This window comes from Microtus oregoni, unplaced genomic scaffold (assembly GCF_018167655.1).
Source record: "Microtus oregoni isolate MIOR12 unplaced genomic scaffold, Mior012 000000F_ref0000247, whole genome shotgun sequence".
Taxonomy (NCBI): Eukaryota; Metazoa; Chordata; class Mammalia; order Rodentia; family Cricetidae; genus Microtus; species Microtus oregoni.
In genome coordinates, this window is record NW_024543059.1 from 15,760,289 (window position 1) to 15,774,995 (window position 14,707).

The following is a 14,707-nucleotide window of genomic DNA, read 5'->3' on the forward strand; positions in this document are numbered from 1 at the left end:
AAAAAAAAAAAAACAAAAAAAAACAAAGAGAGAGAGAGAGAGAGAGAAATGAGCAGGACAAGTAGAAATAAAAAAGAAAGAAATGGAAAACTCAAACTTGCCAATAACAACATTAAATGTAAATGCTCTAAATACTATACTTAGGAAGCAGATACATCAGTTCTGACTGCTAGGTGGATTCACTCATTCTTATATCCCTGTGTTATCACCAATATTTACTGAATATGCATAATGCACCAAGCACAAAAATAAGAAAGAAACATTAATGAAAATACAAACTTCAACCATATGATGTCAAAAACAAACTCTATTTAAGCCAGCACTTGGAAGGCTGAGACAGTAGATTATGAGTTTGAGGCCATCCTGGGCTACAGGGCAAATTTAAAATCAGCTTCAGCTACACAGAGAGATGCTGTGTCAAATAGACAGAGAGAGAGAGAGAGAGAGAGAGAGAGAGAGAGAGAGAGAGAGAGAGAAACCCTACTTCAATTCTCAGTTTAAATATAAATAAACATATTAAAAATAAAACTATTAAAACTGGTGGTCTATATTAACTCGAAATAATTAAAGGAAAGCAGGGGTGGCCGATACTAATGTCTGACTTGGGTTTCAATCAGAACAGCCTACTCAGAGCCAAAGAGTACATGAGTAAAGTTAAAATGTTAGTTTGTCGGAAAACATAGCTCCTCAAATAGTTCTGCATCTAATAACAGGGTTTCAAAATACACAAACAAAACCTCACAGAAGGGAGAAAACAAATACAGCCATAGAGATGCCACTTCCAAATGATGGTAGGATGAAGCACCCAGACATGGGAGTGAAATATAGCATGGATGTAGGAAGAAAAGCAAGAAGGATGCAGAGGATTTGAATAATTTGTCCAAAACAAGCAGACTTTACCATCTTTTCAAATGCATTTAACAATATTTGAGGCATAAAACAAATCTTAATAGACTTGAAAGGTGTCACACTGCAAAAAAAATCCAGTAAAATATTAACAAACTAAAACTAGCAAGCTGTGAAGAGTCAGTCCTGACGATAGAATAGCACAGGACTGGGGAGCTAGTTCAGTGATAAGGTGTTTACCTGGATTGTATGAGGGCTTTGTCTTGGTCCCAAGTTCTGGAAAAAAAAAAAGCACAAATAATTCAGTAATGTTATGATCAAGAAAGAGAAATAGACAAAAGAAAAAAACCACAAAGGAAACATTTACACACATATCTTTGTTGGTGGTGGTGGTGATGGTGGCGGTGGTGGGATGTATGCATGTGCTTTGAGACAGGGTCTTACATTTAGCTCTGGCTGCCCTGGAACTCACTATGTAGACCAGGCTGGACTCTAACTCACATTGATCCGCCTGCCCCTGCCTCCTGAGTGCTAGGATTAAAGGCATGCTCTACGCCCAGCATCACACACATATCTTTATGAAACAGAATGCTTACATAAAATGAATTATCACCGAAACTGACTCAAAACATTGAAAAAATAATGGACTGAACAGCATAGAAGTTGAAAACATAATAAAATTCTTTGCTGTTAAGTAAGACCTCACGACTTTCACCTAAGAGGAAGATATACAGCTTACCTTACAAGGAAGGCTAGCACATCGTGACACTGGAAGCTGAACAGAAAACTATCCAGACAAATTCACACAGAAACAAGAAGCCAGCTTCATGTCTCATATTTAAACTTGAAAATACCTGTGAACCTAGGATTATCGTGTGTGCGCATGTGTATGTGCGAGAGTGTCTGTGTAGATCACCCAAACAGAGCACACTACCGAACAGCTCAGCACAGGCTACGTAGTCAGCCCACGCTGGGTAGGTGTTTTTTATTTATTTATTTATCTTTGTTTTTATCAATTTGACACAATCTAGGAGTCATTTGGGAAGAGAGACCTTCAGCTAGAAAATACCCCCATCTAGGCATTGCAATCCCTGACTTCAAACTCTACTACAGAGCTACAGTACTGAAAACAGCCTGATATTGGCATAGAACAGGCAGGAGGACCAGTGGAACCGAATAGAAGACTCAGATATCAATCCACACATTTTTGAACACCTGATCTTTGATAGAAGCAAAAAGTATCAAATGGGAAAAAAGCATATTTAACAAGTGGTGCTGGCATAACTGGATATCAACATGTAGAAAAATGAAAATAGACCCATATCAATCACCATGCACAAAACAAACTCTTAGCAAGCTGAGGCTGGAGGGACAGGCCCAGGCTGAATTAGACACAGGCTAATTTACTGCCTCTCTTCAACATTTTTAGTAGGGACCCTGGAAAGCCTAAGAGAGCAAGAACAAGAAACAGAAAAGGTTGTCAGGACTTGTAGCTGTGGTTATGTCTACAAGATACAAAGTTATTAGACAGCAAGCAAGTCATGAGAAGAGATAGAAATGCTCAGTAAAGAGATCGGCAGGGCCAGGATGGGAGGAAGAGAACAAGGCGCTCACAGCCCAGCAGGGCCTGGAGAGACTCACAGAGGCCTTCGTTCGGATGTGTGAACTCTGCACCTAAGAGTCTCTCCCTTTTATTAGATCGATTTTTGAAGTCGTGTGTTTGTGTGGAGGAGTGTGCATTAAGTGTAGGTGGTGCCTGAAGAGGCCAAAGGAGGAATTCAATCCCCTGGAGCTGGAGTTACAGACAGTTGTAAGCTCCAGTTGTAGGTGCTGGGAACCAAACTCAGACGCTCTGCAAGGGCAACAAGTGCTCTTGACCACCGAGACATCCCTCCATCTCTCCAGCCACCCTTCATTTTTTTTCTGAGAGTATTTCTTTAAATTCTGCTCCTTCATTTAAGCAACATACAAAAATCAGTAAGTTCATATGAACCAGTGTCTTTTTTGAGACAGAGTCCTGTTTTGTAGCCCTGGCTGTCTGTCCTGGAACTCACTATGTAGACTAGGCTGACCTTGAATTTTCAGAAATCTGCCTGCCTCTGCTTCTTGAGCTTTGGGATTAAAATTGTGCACCACTGGGTGGTTGCAGTGCATGCCTTTAATCCCAGCACTCAAAGGCAGAGGCAGGCAGATCTCTGTGAGGTCGAGGCCAGCCTGGTCTACTGAGTGAGTTCCAGGGCTGGTTCTATAGCTACTGAGAAACCCTGTCTCGAAAAACCAAAACCAACCAACCAACCAAATAAATAAATAATGTTGTGCACCACACCATGTCTGACTTCTTGTCTTTTTTTTTTTTTTTTTTTTTTTTTTTGCCTCCCCAGCCCTGAACACTTCTCTCTGGAGGAGCCTCAACCATTGTTTACGTCTTGAAGAATGTTTCTTCTCTGAGAGAGAATTTCATGTACCACAGGCTGGCTTCATAATTGCTCCATAGTCAAGGAAGACTAAGAACTCTTGGTCCTCCTGGATGGCCCTCCCAAGTGCTGCAGGAGCCTATGCCTCCATGCTGTTGGCTAGTGAGCCAACTTTTCCAAGAGTGATGTTGCCATGTGTTGTTTATGTAGCTTGAGACTAAGTGTAACTTCAAGGGTGGGAGGAAGGACTCTCACGAAGGACCCCATTTCAGATGTTTGTGGGTCCTCTGCTAAACCTTAAGAAAGGGTATGTATGCTCCATGCACCCCAGCACAGGAAGTCTGCACCATCTCCCAAAGCATCACAAGATGAAAATGAACCCCACAGCTCTCACTTGACTTGGTGGACCACACCGTCACAGTGGCAGGGGCAAACCCAGGTTTCATGGGGTCCTCTTTAAGGCAAAGAACAAAATCAGGACATGGTAGTGTGTGTCTGGAATACCAACACTGGGAGGCAGTGAAAAACTGATAGTTCGAGATCAGTGTGGGCTACATGGACACCCAGCCTCAAAAACAAATACCCATAAAGTTACCAACCCAGAACACCCACAGCCATTCTAACCCACTCCACACGAGGGAGATTACAGCATAGGGAAATTAGAGTCTCAAGTGATGGCGATGAACAATACTTTGGGGGCTTGTCAGTGGTGGGGCTGGGGCTGAGCTCCCTGAGCTTCAGACAAACCTGCCTCAGGTCACATGGTTTGAGGCTGTCTTCAGTGGTTGTGAGATTTGCGATTAAGACCCAGAGATGCTGGGAGCAGGGCCCCAGCAGGACATGTTAGCAGCACACTTGATAGAGGATGCACTTTTCACTTACGGGCACGAACCCTTCAAATGGAACTTAGGTCTCTTTGAAGACCGTCTTTAAGGGTCCTTACCGTTTCCACACACTCTATAGCAGCAGGCTCAGGAGTGCTCTGAGGAAGGAAAGAGGAAACGGAAACAAATTCACAATAGGTTTTATGTGTGTTCCTGACTCCCTGCTATCTTCAGAGATGTTCTTTCTCCCCTGGTCCCATTTTTTTCTTTTAAGAAGTGAATTCACGAGCTGTGTATGGTGGCGCACACCTTTTAATCCCAGCACTCAGGAGGCAGTGACAGGCAGGTCTCTGTGAGTTTGAGGCTAAACTGATCTACAGAGTAAGTTCCAGGACAGCCAGGGCTGTTACACAGAGAAACCCTATCTGAAAAAAACTAAACAAAACAACAAACAATAACAACAAAAAGAAGTGAATTCATGGCGTACACATGGAGGTTCAGTATCTGGGCAGTCCCCTAGCCTATAGGGTTTTAAGATGTGACCTTTAAGGTTGGAGAAAGATGAAGTACTTAGAGACTATAGGTGTGGGATGAGTAGATCCGTTAGGACACTATTATAAAAATGAATGTTGGAGAAACTTGCAATGAGTATTTCTTTAATTTTTTATTATTTTATGTGATATATATTTTATTATATTGTAATTAATTTTTTATAAATTAAATTAAAATTTAATATCAAATTAAATAGTTCAATTTAAAAATTTAATATTTAAAGAAATAATTTAGTTTAATAATTAATTGACTTTTATTTATTTGTGAGAAGGAGCCTTGTGTGTGCCATGGTTGGGTTGTGGGAATCGGAGAACGACCTGTGGGAGTCAGTTCTCTCCTGCCATGTGGGTCTCAGGGGTCAAACGCAGGCTGTCAACTTGTCAGTGTGTTCCTTTTCCCACCGAGCAATCTTCAGGGCCGTCCTTTTCTTTTTTAAATTGACACATGTATAGAGCACCATGGGATGTTTCTCCACATGGTTATATTGTGTTGTATTCCTTTTACGTTTCTTTTTTCTTCCAAGACAGGGTCTTACTATGTAGCGCTGGCTGTCCTGGAACTCACTTCGTAGATCGGGCCGGCCTTGAACTCAAATCCATCCACCTGCTTCTTCCTCCAGAGAGCTAGGGTGAAAGGAGTGTGCCACTATGCCCAGCAGCCTCTGTTGTGTTCCTAAAGTGAACATTTCTGATTTGGGAGATATAACAATGATGATAACAGTTTATATTTAAGTAACTCCAAATATAACTTACAGTAAAAGATCTACCAGCTGGGTGGTGGTGGCATACACCTTTAAATCCAGCACACAGGAGGCAGAGACAGGCAGATCTCTGTGAGTTCAAGGCCAGCCTGGTCTATAAAAGCTACTTCCAGGACAGGCTCCAAAGCTACAAAAAAAAAAAAAAAAAGATCGACTACTGTTCCATGCTGGTTGATTCTCAGTACATTAAGAAAAAAAAAAAACCAAAAAAACAAAAAAACAAACCAAGTGAATACCCAGGCAGTGGAGGCAGATACTTTTAATTCCAGCACTCAGGATCTCTGAGTTCTAGGCCAGCCTGGTCTATAAAGAGAGTTCCAGGACAGCCAGGGCTATACAGAAAAACCAAAAATTTGTCTTAAAAAAACAAAAATCAATCAATCAATAAAATTTAAAAAGCCAGGCAGTGGTGACACACCCCTCTAATTCTAGCATTTGGGAGGCAGAAGCAGGCAGATCTCTGATCTTGAGAGTGAATTCCAGGACAGCCAAGGTTATACAGAGAAACCTTGTCTGTATTACTACACTCTGGGAGACCCTGCGTGGACCACGAAACCTTCAAGGATCACTTCAGACCAGGAGAGGGAAAGTTATCTGTGGGGCAGGAATCAGAACAACCCCCCATCCCCCGCGAAAGAATTGCCTGTGTGCCGTCTCAGGGGTAGCAACTCCAAGGCAAGAGAGACCCTGAAACTCGGGCTCCTCAAGATACCTTTATTGACAAATATTCTATCTAAAGTAAATCAGTTCTGGAGACAGTCACTGTTCCTGCTCTCATCTGTCAAGCCTTTCAGTGGCCTTGCTATTTCCACGGAGGATTTAGGGTAGAATTGGGCTAAGGGCGGAGAGAAAAGCAGTGATTGAAAAAGCTGTTTCCTACCAGTTGCAGCTGCTTGGTTTTTTTCTTTGGATTTTGAGCAGACTGTGGGTGCTCCATTTCCTTTATCCAAGTCTCCTTGGGCAATTTATACACTTCCAGCCAAATATCCCCAGCTCCTGCGTTGGGAAACCAAACAAGCAAGCGTTAAGTAACTGCTAGCAGGCGAGTTTCAGCTGAAGAAGGTGTGTTTTCTCAGAAGTGCTGGCCTGCAGAGCCAGAACCTTTGCAGCAGGCACCCATGGAAGAGAGGCTTGCACCAACTGAAGCACTGGCTATGGCCAGCCCTCACTAACCGAGCAACGTTTGCATGGAGAGCTGACCCCTTACGCCACGGCTATCTAATGGAATCAGGGGCTTCTCCCACAACACTGACACAATGCATTTTTAATCAAACTGTCTTCTTTGCCAAGTCCCCTGATTTCTGTGCCGCAAACAGTCAGTTCTACTGGCAGTCTGTCCTAGAGTTGACATTGCCAGCTAGGGAAGGAAGGTGGCACATCTGAGCACAGTAAGAGAGTCTTGGAGCAATGGAAAGGTTGGAATTCTTCCAGCCAACCTTTGAGATGATGATCTATGGGATGCTATTGGGCCTTCTCCCAGCGCAAGGCCCAGTTGGGAGAGGTTGCTCTCCCACGAACTGGGTCCTGCCTCAATGTTCCATTAAGACTACAGTCATCTGGACACTTTAACATCACACTTCTGGTTTCCAGAACCATGATGGAATAAATGCCCATCATTCTAAGCTGCCCACTTTGTGGTACTTTGTTGTGACAGCCCAAGAACATGACTGCATGTATGTTTGTACATCATGTATGTGCCTGGAACCTGCAGAGACCAAAAGAGGGTGCCAGATCCTCTGGAACTAGTGTTACATATGGTTGTTCGCTGCCATATCAATACTGGGAATCCAACCTGGGTCCTCTGGAAGAGGATCCAGTGCTTTAACTGCTGAGCCATCTCTCAGGCCCCTACCATGTCCTAAATTTTCTAAAATCTCAAATCTCTATCTTCCTCAAGCATTTAGTATTTTAGGGCCCATAGGGGACAAAAAAAGTATAAATTCAGACTCATATAAAATATGTTCAAATATTTAAAAGCTGAAAATCAAACCACCAAACATTTGAATAAAATATCTTCTGTTTACACAGGCATAACTGCAGCTGGCAAGATGGGCTACAGGGGCTAAGACTGGCAGGTAATCTTAGATATCTTAATTCTTCTTAAAGTTTTACCTGCCAGATCTCTGAGTTTGAGGCCAGCCTGGTCTACAGAGTGACTCCCAGGATAGCCAAAGCTACACAGAGAAACCCTGCCTCAAAATACAAAGAACAAAACAAAAAAGTTTACCCACCAATCTTAGCACCCTCTACACACGTCACAGTTGTGTAGCTTGGTGTTCTTGTGGGACTCCTAACAGTGGGAACGGGGCTGTTTCTGATTCTTTTGCCTGCTTTTGGGACCCCCCTTCATCCTACTGTATTGCCTTGTCAAGCCTTAATATGAGGGGAGGTGCCTTGTCCTTATTGAACTTGGTATACTTGTCTGGTTACATCCCTGGGAAGCCTGCCTTTTTCTGAAGGGAAATGGAGGAGGAGTAGATCTAGGGGAGAGGAGACTGTGAGGAAAGGAAACTGGTCAGGATGTAATATATGAGAGAAGAGTTTTAAAAAAAAAAGAAGGAAAGAAACAAGACAAAAAAGATATCTGTATCTTCTCAAAGCTGTTCCCCACATGTCTAATTATTACAACAATGGTTTCAACAGAAGACCACACGATCTTTGATACTCCTGCCTCGGGAGACACCTACATCACCTTCCTCTGAATGCTGTCTGGACTTAGGGACTTGCTCCTTGAAGAGGATAAAAAGGAAAACAGTGAGCTAGGTAGACCTAGAGTGACAGCTACTCTGGAGGGTGAGGTAGGAGAATTGCTTTGCTTGTGCACAGGATTTTGGAGCCAGTCTGGAGGAACCTGTGAGCTAGGCTAATATGAGCAAAAGCAAGTCAGCTGGGACCCTACAGTTCCTGAGACAGTGTGCTGGTTTCCCCTAAATCCCAGCCTCGGCTGGGCCATGAGAAAAAAGGTAGACACCCTGAAGTGAAGGGCACCCAACTTGCTACTTGGTTGATTCTCCTGGAAAATGTCAAGATAATGGAAACCATGCAATGACCAAGAAGCTGTCATAGGAGTACACTAGGGGGACATGTGACTCCATGCAATATTGTATCTTTGCCTAAAACAAGGAGAAAAAAAATAACAAGAAAAAAAAAGCTGAAGCGATGGGAAACCTAGTCAGTAGGGGCTAGTCAGTGATCTAGTACCATTGTTACTGGCTTTGTGTCCACACTCACGCCATAGGGTAAATGGAGGCTAGTGAAGAATACAGAGGAACTATGTCTGGCTTTGCTACTGTTCTGGTTTTATTTTTAAGGCTTTATTTATTTCCTGTGTCTGAGTGTTTCGTCTCCAGGTATGTTTGTACACCACCTGTGTGCAGTGCCCAAGAGAGGATGTCAGATATCCTGAAACTGGAGTTACAGACGGTTGTAAGCTGTTATGGGGATGCTGGGAATCAAGCCCTGGGCCTCTGGAAGAGCAGCCAGTGCTCTCAACTGATGAGCCATCTCTCCAGCCCTTGCATTTTTTTTTAAATTGAAAGTTATTTATTTTGTTTGTTTTTTTGAGTCAGGGTCTCACTATGTAGTCTTACATGCATGATCCTTCTACCTGAGCCTCCCTGGTGCCACCACACATATCTAAATCTAGAATTAGTCCTAAATAAAAGGGAGAGACACAGATCGGAACCTTCCTCGCAGCTTTTGGGTGAGCTTGCCTTGGAAGAGGAATGCAGCGTAGTCCCCGGTCTGAGAGAGCTCTGTCTTTACACAGCTGCTTTGCTTGCTGGCATCATCCTGAAAAGAAGAGATGCTGAGAGAGTGAGGGCCATGCTGGGGAGGAGCATATGGCAGGGGTTCCTGTGGGGCACACCTGGACAGGGGTCCTCAGAAGCCTGCCATGGTGCAGTGCCGCCCATCATTTTGCATTCCCCATCTCTGCCCAGGAACGGGACAAGACAGCATGTGAAGAAATGGGACTTGCTGTAGACACCGTTCCTTGTGGGTCATGGGATGCCATCTGATGTGGTTTGCAAACCCTAAAGTCAATTATTCAGTTTAGTCAAGGTGAGATCTCTACGATACTGAACACTGGTGCTTGTTGGACAAGCCTCGAGCTGGAATAGAGCAGAAGCTGGGTTAGCCTTGGAATAAAGCTCCTCCAATCTGGGGCCAACTGAGAGAGGCTGGGAGATGGGTATGCTACCTTGGAGGAGTTTGAGAGCTACTAATAAAATAAGGCAGCTAGACTAGTTTTATTGGTGAGCGCCTTAATTTGTTTAAAGAGTAAACAATTTTTATTTATGTATCTCCATATCTAGCAACTTACAGCAGAGATTTTGCAAACCTACAAAATGAAAGTGGCATGAACAGCCCCCATGTGGCTCTCATGATGCTCCACTGTACCTGTACCAGGCTCCATTGGGCTACAGCGTAGCTCCACTGTGATGTAAAAACGCGCAATCGTAGCACACGCCTTTAATCCCAGCACTCTGGAGGCAGAGGCAGGCGGATCTTTGTGAGTTCAAGGCCAGCCTGGTCTAAAAGAGCTAGTTCAAGGACAGAAACAAAAAAGCTGAGGAGAAACCCTGTCTTGAAAATTCAAAAAAAAAAAAAAAGCACAATCGTGACACCATAATACAGCACTGTTAACCTCAAAATGCTGACTTGTGCCCACACAATGCTTCATGACAACATTACAATGATGCATTGTGACATCTCAACTCTTCATTCTGCAATCTTAACGCCGTTTGTGATGTCACAGTGCTCCACTGTAGACATAATATTGTACTGTGCCACCACAATGCTGAATTGTGACAAGATAATGTTCTATTGTGTCATTAGAATGTTTCATTGAGACATCACAGAGCTAAATTGTGTAATCAGAATGCTGCACTGTGGCATTATGTCCATTATGTGATGACAATACTGTTTGTTATAACGATCTACCATACAACACAAGTTTGCATTTAGACATAATAATTCTGCATTGTGCCATTACAATATTCAATTTTGTCACCACACTGCTGCATTGTGATGTTATAATCTACACTGTGACATCACATTGCATCCCAACTGATGTCACATTACTTAACTGTGCTGTCACAATGTTGCACTGGATAATTTGTGATGTAAAGTACATTAAAATGCTTTCCTGAACCATCAAAATGATGCATCGTGACATCATTGTCCTGCACTGTAACATCACAATGATGTATTGTGACACCACTATCATAACTGTAACATCACAAAGATACATTGTGACATCACTGTCCTGCACCGTAACATCACAATGACGCATTGTGACATCACTGTTACTACACTGTAACATCACAATGATGCATTGTGACATCACTATCCTGCACTGTAACATCACAATGATGCATTGTGACATCACTGTTACTACATTGTAACATCACAATGATGTATTGTGACACCACTATTATAACTGTAACATCACAATGATGCATTGTGACATCACTGTCCTGCACTGTAACATCACAATGATGTATTGTGACATCACTATCATAACTGTAACATCACAAAAATGCATTGTGACATCACTGTCCTGCACTGTAACATCACAATGACCCATTGTGACACCACTATCCTGCACTGTAACATCACAAAGACGCATTGTGACATCACTATCATGACTGTAACATCACAATGATGCATTGTGACACCACTATCCTGCACTGTAACATCACAAAGACGCATTGTGACATCACTATCCTGTACTGTAACATCACAATGATGCATTGTGACACCACTATCCTGCACTGTAATATCACAATGACCCATTGTGACATCACTGTCCTGTACTGTAACATCACAATGATGCACTGTCCTGCACTACAACAATATTACGTTGTGAGTCCACAAAGCTCCACCATGCCACTGGAATGCCCATTGTAGCATTACACTCCACTGTGACAATTTCCATTGTGTCATCATGATGTTGCATTGTGGCGTCACAATTTTAGTTGTATTTATTACCGTCCAAACCCAAGAAATTGGTAATTTTTATTTAAGTTCCCCTAATGAATTCCTAATGAGAGCTAATTACTAGTCGGTTTTTCAGTTTCCTCAGTTGCCTCAGTGAGGATATGAATATCTTTCACAATTGCTATGTTCAGATCACAATCAAAAGAAAGCCCATCAGGCACTGTGGTGCACACCTTTAATCCAGAGACAAACTGATCTCTCCAAGTTCAAAGCTGACCTGGTCTACATAGCACATTCTAGACCAGGCAGGGCAAAATAGGGAGACCCTCTTTCAAAACACAAAAACAAATAACCAACAAAAACTCCAAAGTCCATGGGTCTGGAAAGACGGTTTAGCTGGCAAAGGGCTTGCCATGTAAGCATGAAGACCCGAGTTTGGATCCCCAGCATTCATGTAAAATTTGGATACAAATTGTCAAAACATAAAGTTAATGATGATGACGATGAGTTGGGGGAGGCAGTGTGTGCCTCTAATCCCTGTGCTGGGGAGGCAGAGAAAAGAAGACCCTGAGCTTGCCTCTCCAGGTGGTCAAATCAGTGAGCTACACACAGAGTTAGTGAGAGCCTGTGCCAAACTAAGGTGGAGAGTGGTTGAGGAAGACACCAGAAGTTGTCCCCTGGCCTCCACATGGGTGCATGCCCATCTGCACATACATGTACAGACATATGAACACACACAAGTCAAACTGCGCTTTAAAACCTACAATTACTATAGTTTTGAGAACTTATTAATGAAAAAAATACTGAGAAGTACAGTTCTTTCTGAATGTCACAGTGGAGACACCAACTCCTGAAAGTCATCTTCTGACCTCCACATGTGTGCAGTGACTCTGCTCTCTCTCTCACAGACACACACAAACACACACGTGTACACACACAAAATCAACTTCTGCTATTTTCCATTCCATGCTATATGCATATGTACATATATGTATATATATTAATGTGTGTATCTGTAAGAGTATATGCCATGTGTGGTGTGGGTGCCCCTGGGCTGGCATTTCAGGGTGGCCTGATGTAGGGACTGGGAAGAGCAGCAGGCACTCTCACTGGCTAAGCCACCTCTCCATCCCCTGCATTTGCATCCTTCAACCCCTGCTGTGCCCAGGGCATTTTTATGGCCCAGTTCTAAGGTTCTGGAAGTTGATGACATACTCTCACATCCCTTAGTAAGATCATATCTGTCCCTAGACAAAACTTCCATCCCATCTCCCTGACTGTTGTGAGTCTCCAGGAGCGTCACAGAGCCTGGCAAGCATCACCTGACTGCTCAGTTACCACAGCAGCCAGCATTTCCCAGAATCCATGGCGGTTGTAGACTAGAGTTTCAGCGGAGTCTTTCTTGGCATGGGATTCATTTCCTTGCTCCTCCAAAGATTCTGCTCCTTTTTTTGCATCTCCATCCTTGAGCAGTTCTGGGTTAGTCACTGTCATTTCTACACTGTACTCTGGGGCAGTCCCCATCTTACTGCCTGACCAGAAAGCCAGCTAAAAGAAAGGCCTAAAAAAAAAAAAAAAAAATCTAGCCGGGCGGTGGTGGCGCACGCCTTTAATCCCAGCACTCGGGAGGCAGAGGCAGGCAGATTTCTGTGAGTTCGAGACCAGCCTGGTCTACAAGAGCTAGTTCCAGGACAGACTCCAAAACCACAGAGAAACCCTGTCTCGAAAAAAGCAAAAAAAAAAAAAAAAAAATCTAGGATAGACAGTTATTATTAAAAGTAATTTAAGCCGGGCGGTGGTGGCGCACGCCTTTAATCCCAGCACTCGGGAGGCAGAGGCAGGCGGATCTCTGTGAGTTTGAGACCAGCCTGGTCTACAAGAGCTAGTTCCAGGACAGGCTCCAAAACCACAGAGAAACTCTGTCTCAAAAAACCAAAAAAAAAAAAAAAAGTAATTTAAAAATTTCTAGAGGTTGCAACACCCATAGGTTTGAGATTTTCCTGCCCCACGGTGGAGGTGTTTGCAACAACCATCTGGGAAAGAAAGTTCATCTCCAGTACAACCCCAATGCCATCTGGGACCGGAGGAAACTGGTAGCAGCCCACACTAGCGTCCATTGGAGTAAGATCGGTCTTTAAAAGTGGAACACAATTTTTAAGGACCATATGTCTCAGGAGATTATAAAATCCATGACAGGATAAAGCAGGTGCTTTATTACTGAAAGAGGGGGATTTGTTTCCCCTGCCCTGCCCTGCCCTGCCTTCCTCTCCCACCTTCTCTTGACAACTATTATGGATGCCCATTTTAAACAAGTCACATGAATTAAAAACTTAAATGCAGGGGCAAAAAAGCAATTTTAAAATTGTGTGTGTGTGTCACAGTGAGAACTGAAGTCAGAACTCAACTTTTGGGAGCTTGTTCTCTCCTTCCACCATGTAGGTCCTAAGAACGCAGGTCATCGGGCATCAGGCTCTGCAGCAAGCACCTTACCCCTGAGCCATCTTGGTCCCATTTGGTTTTAGTACAGTTTGATTTGCTGCAGCTTCATACATCCTGGATACAAGCCTTTATCAGTGAGTGCCTTGCGTTGCCTACTTGATGTTCCCCAGCCAAAGGTGAAAGAACAGGGACTCACCATTTCATTGATGGCTTTGATGAGAAGAAGACTGTCTTTATACAAGTAAAACAATCTCACAATGCCTGAAACAGGAACATAGAGACTGTGAGCCCAGGAAGCCAGGCGGGGTCGGGGCATAGTCTCTGCCTCTAAGCTCATTGCCCCATGCGGCCTATGCTGCTCTGATCCCCCAGCAGTCCCCACCTTACCTTGAGATCCTCAGTCTTCTTTCCTACCCAGACCCCTCCTGCCTAGCTAGTGTTACCCACATTTCCTGGAGGTCTCCTGTAAGCAGGCCAGTCACAGCACTCCCAGCCCCTTCTTCACACTGCCACCCAGCTGTTTGCTGTGAACAGAAAGGATTATCCCTCACCGTTCCATGAGCCTTAACCCCCTAGGCTCCTCGTGCAATTAATGCTGTTGAGTTCAGGATGCAATTGTCACCTACAGTAACTTCTTACCTCCCTCCCTCCCTTTCTTCCTTTTTTCTTTCTATCTTTTTTTTTTTTTACTTTTTACGTTTATTTAGGAAGTTATTCATAACCTGCCTTTGCACCCGTGATACAAACTGACCACATAGAGGTGTTTGACCCACTGTGGGTGAATCTAATCCATCCTAATAAAGATTCATGGGACAGGTATTCTGTGACACTGTACAAGGGTCCCCAAGGCAGTCTGCCTTCAGATTCATCAAAAGAAGATAACACAGACATGAAACTATCTGTATAAGGGATCATAATGAATATGGCTT

General features: G+C 43.5%; 1 protein-coding gene across 2 annotated transcripts in view; it reads right to left on the reverse strand.

Annotated features, from left to right (window-relative positions):
- Positions 1-14,707, reverse strand: part of Wdr93 (WD repeat domain 93) — a 33,659-nt gene that overhangs the window by 16,991 nt on the left and 1,961 nt on the right. Inside the window, exons 3-7 of one of the 2 annotated variants that reach the window (XM_041658213.1) lie at positions 13,975-14,039; positions 9,110-9,188; positions 6,277-6,392; positions 4,204-4,242; positions 1,087-1,122 (exon numbers count right to left, since the gene is read on the reverse strand). In XM_041658213.1, the coding sequence (XP_041514147.1) occupies positions 1,087-1,122; positions 4,204-4,242; positions 6,277-6,392; positions 9,110-9,188; positions 13,975-14,039 (335 nt within the window). The remainder of the gene's footprint in view (positions 1-1,086; positions 1,123-4,203; positions 4,243-6,276; positions 6,393-9,109; positions 9,189-13,974; positions 14,040-14,707) is intronic. The other variant, XM_041658223.1, reaches the window with a different exon arrangement.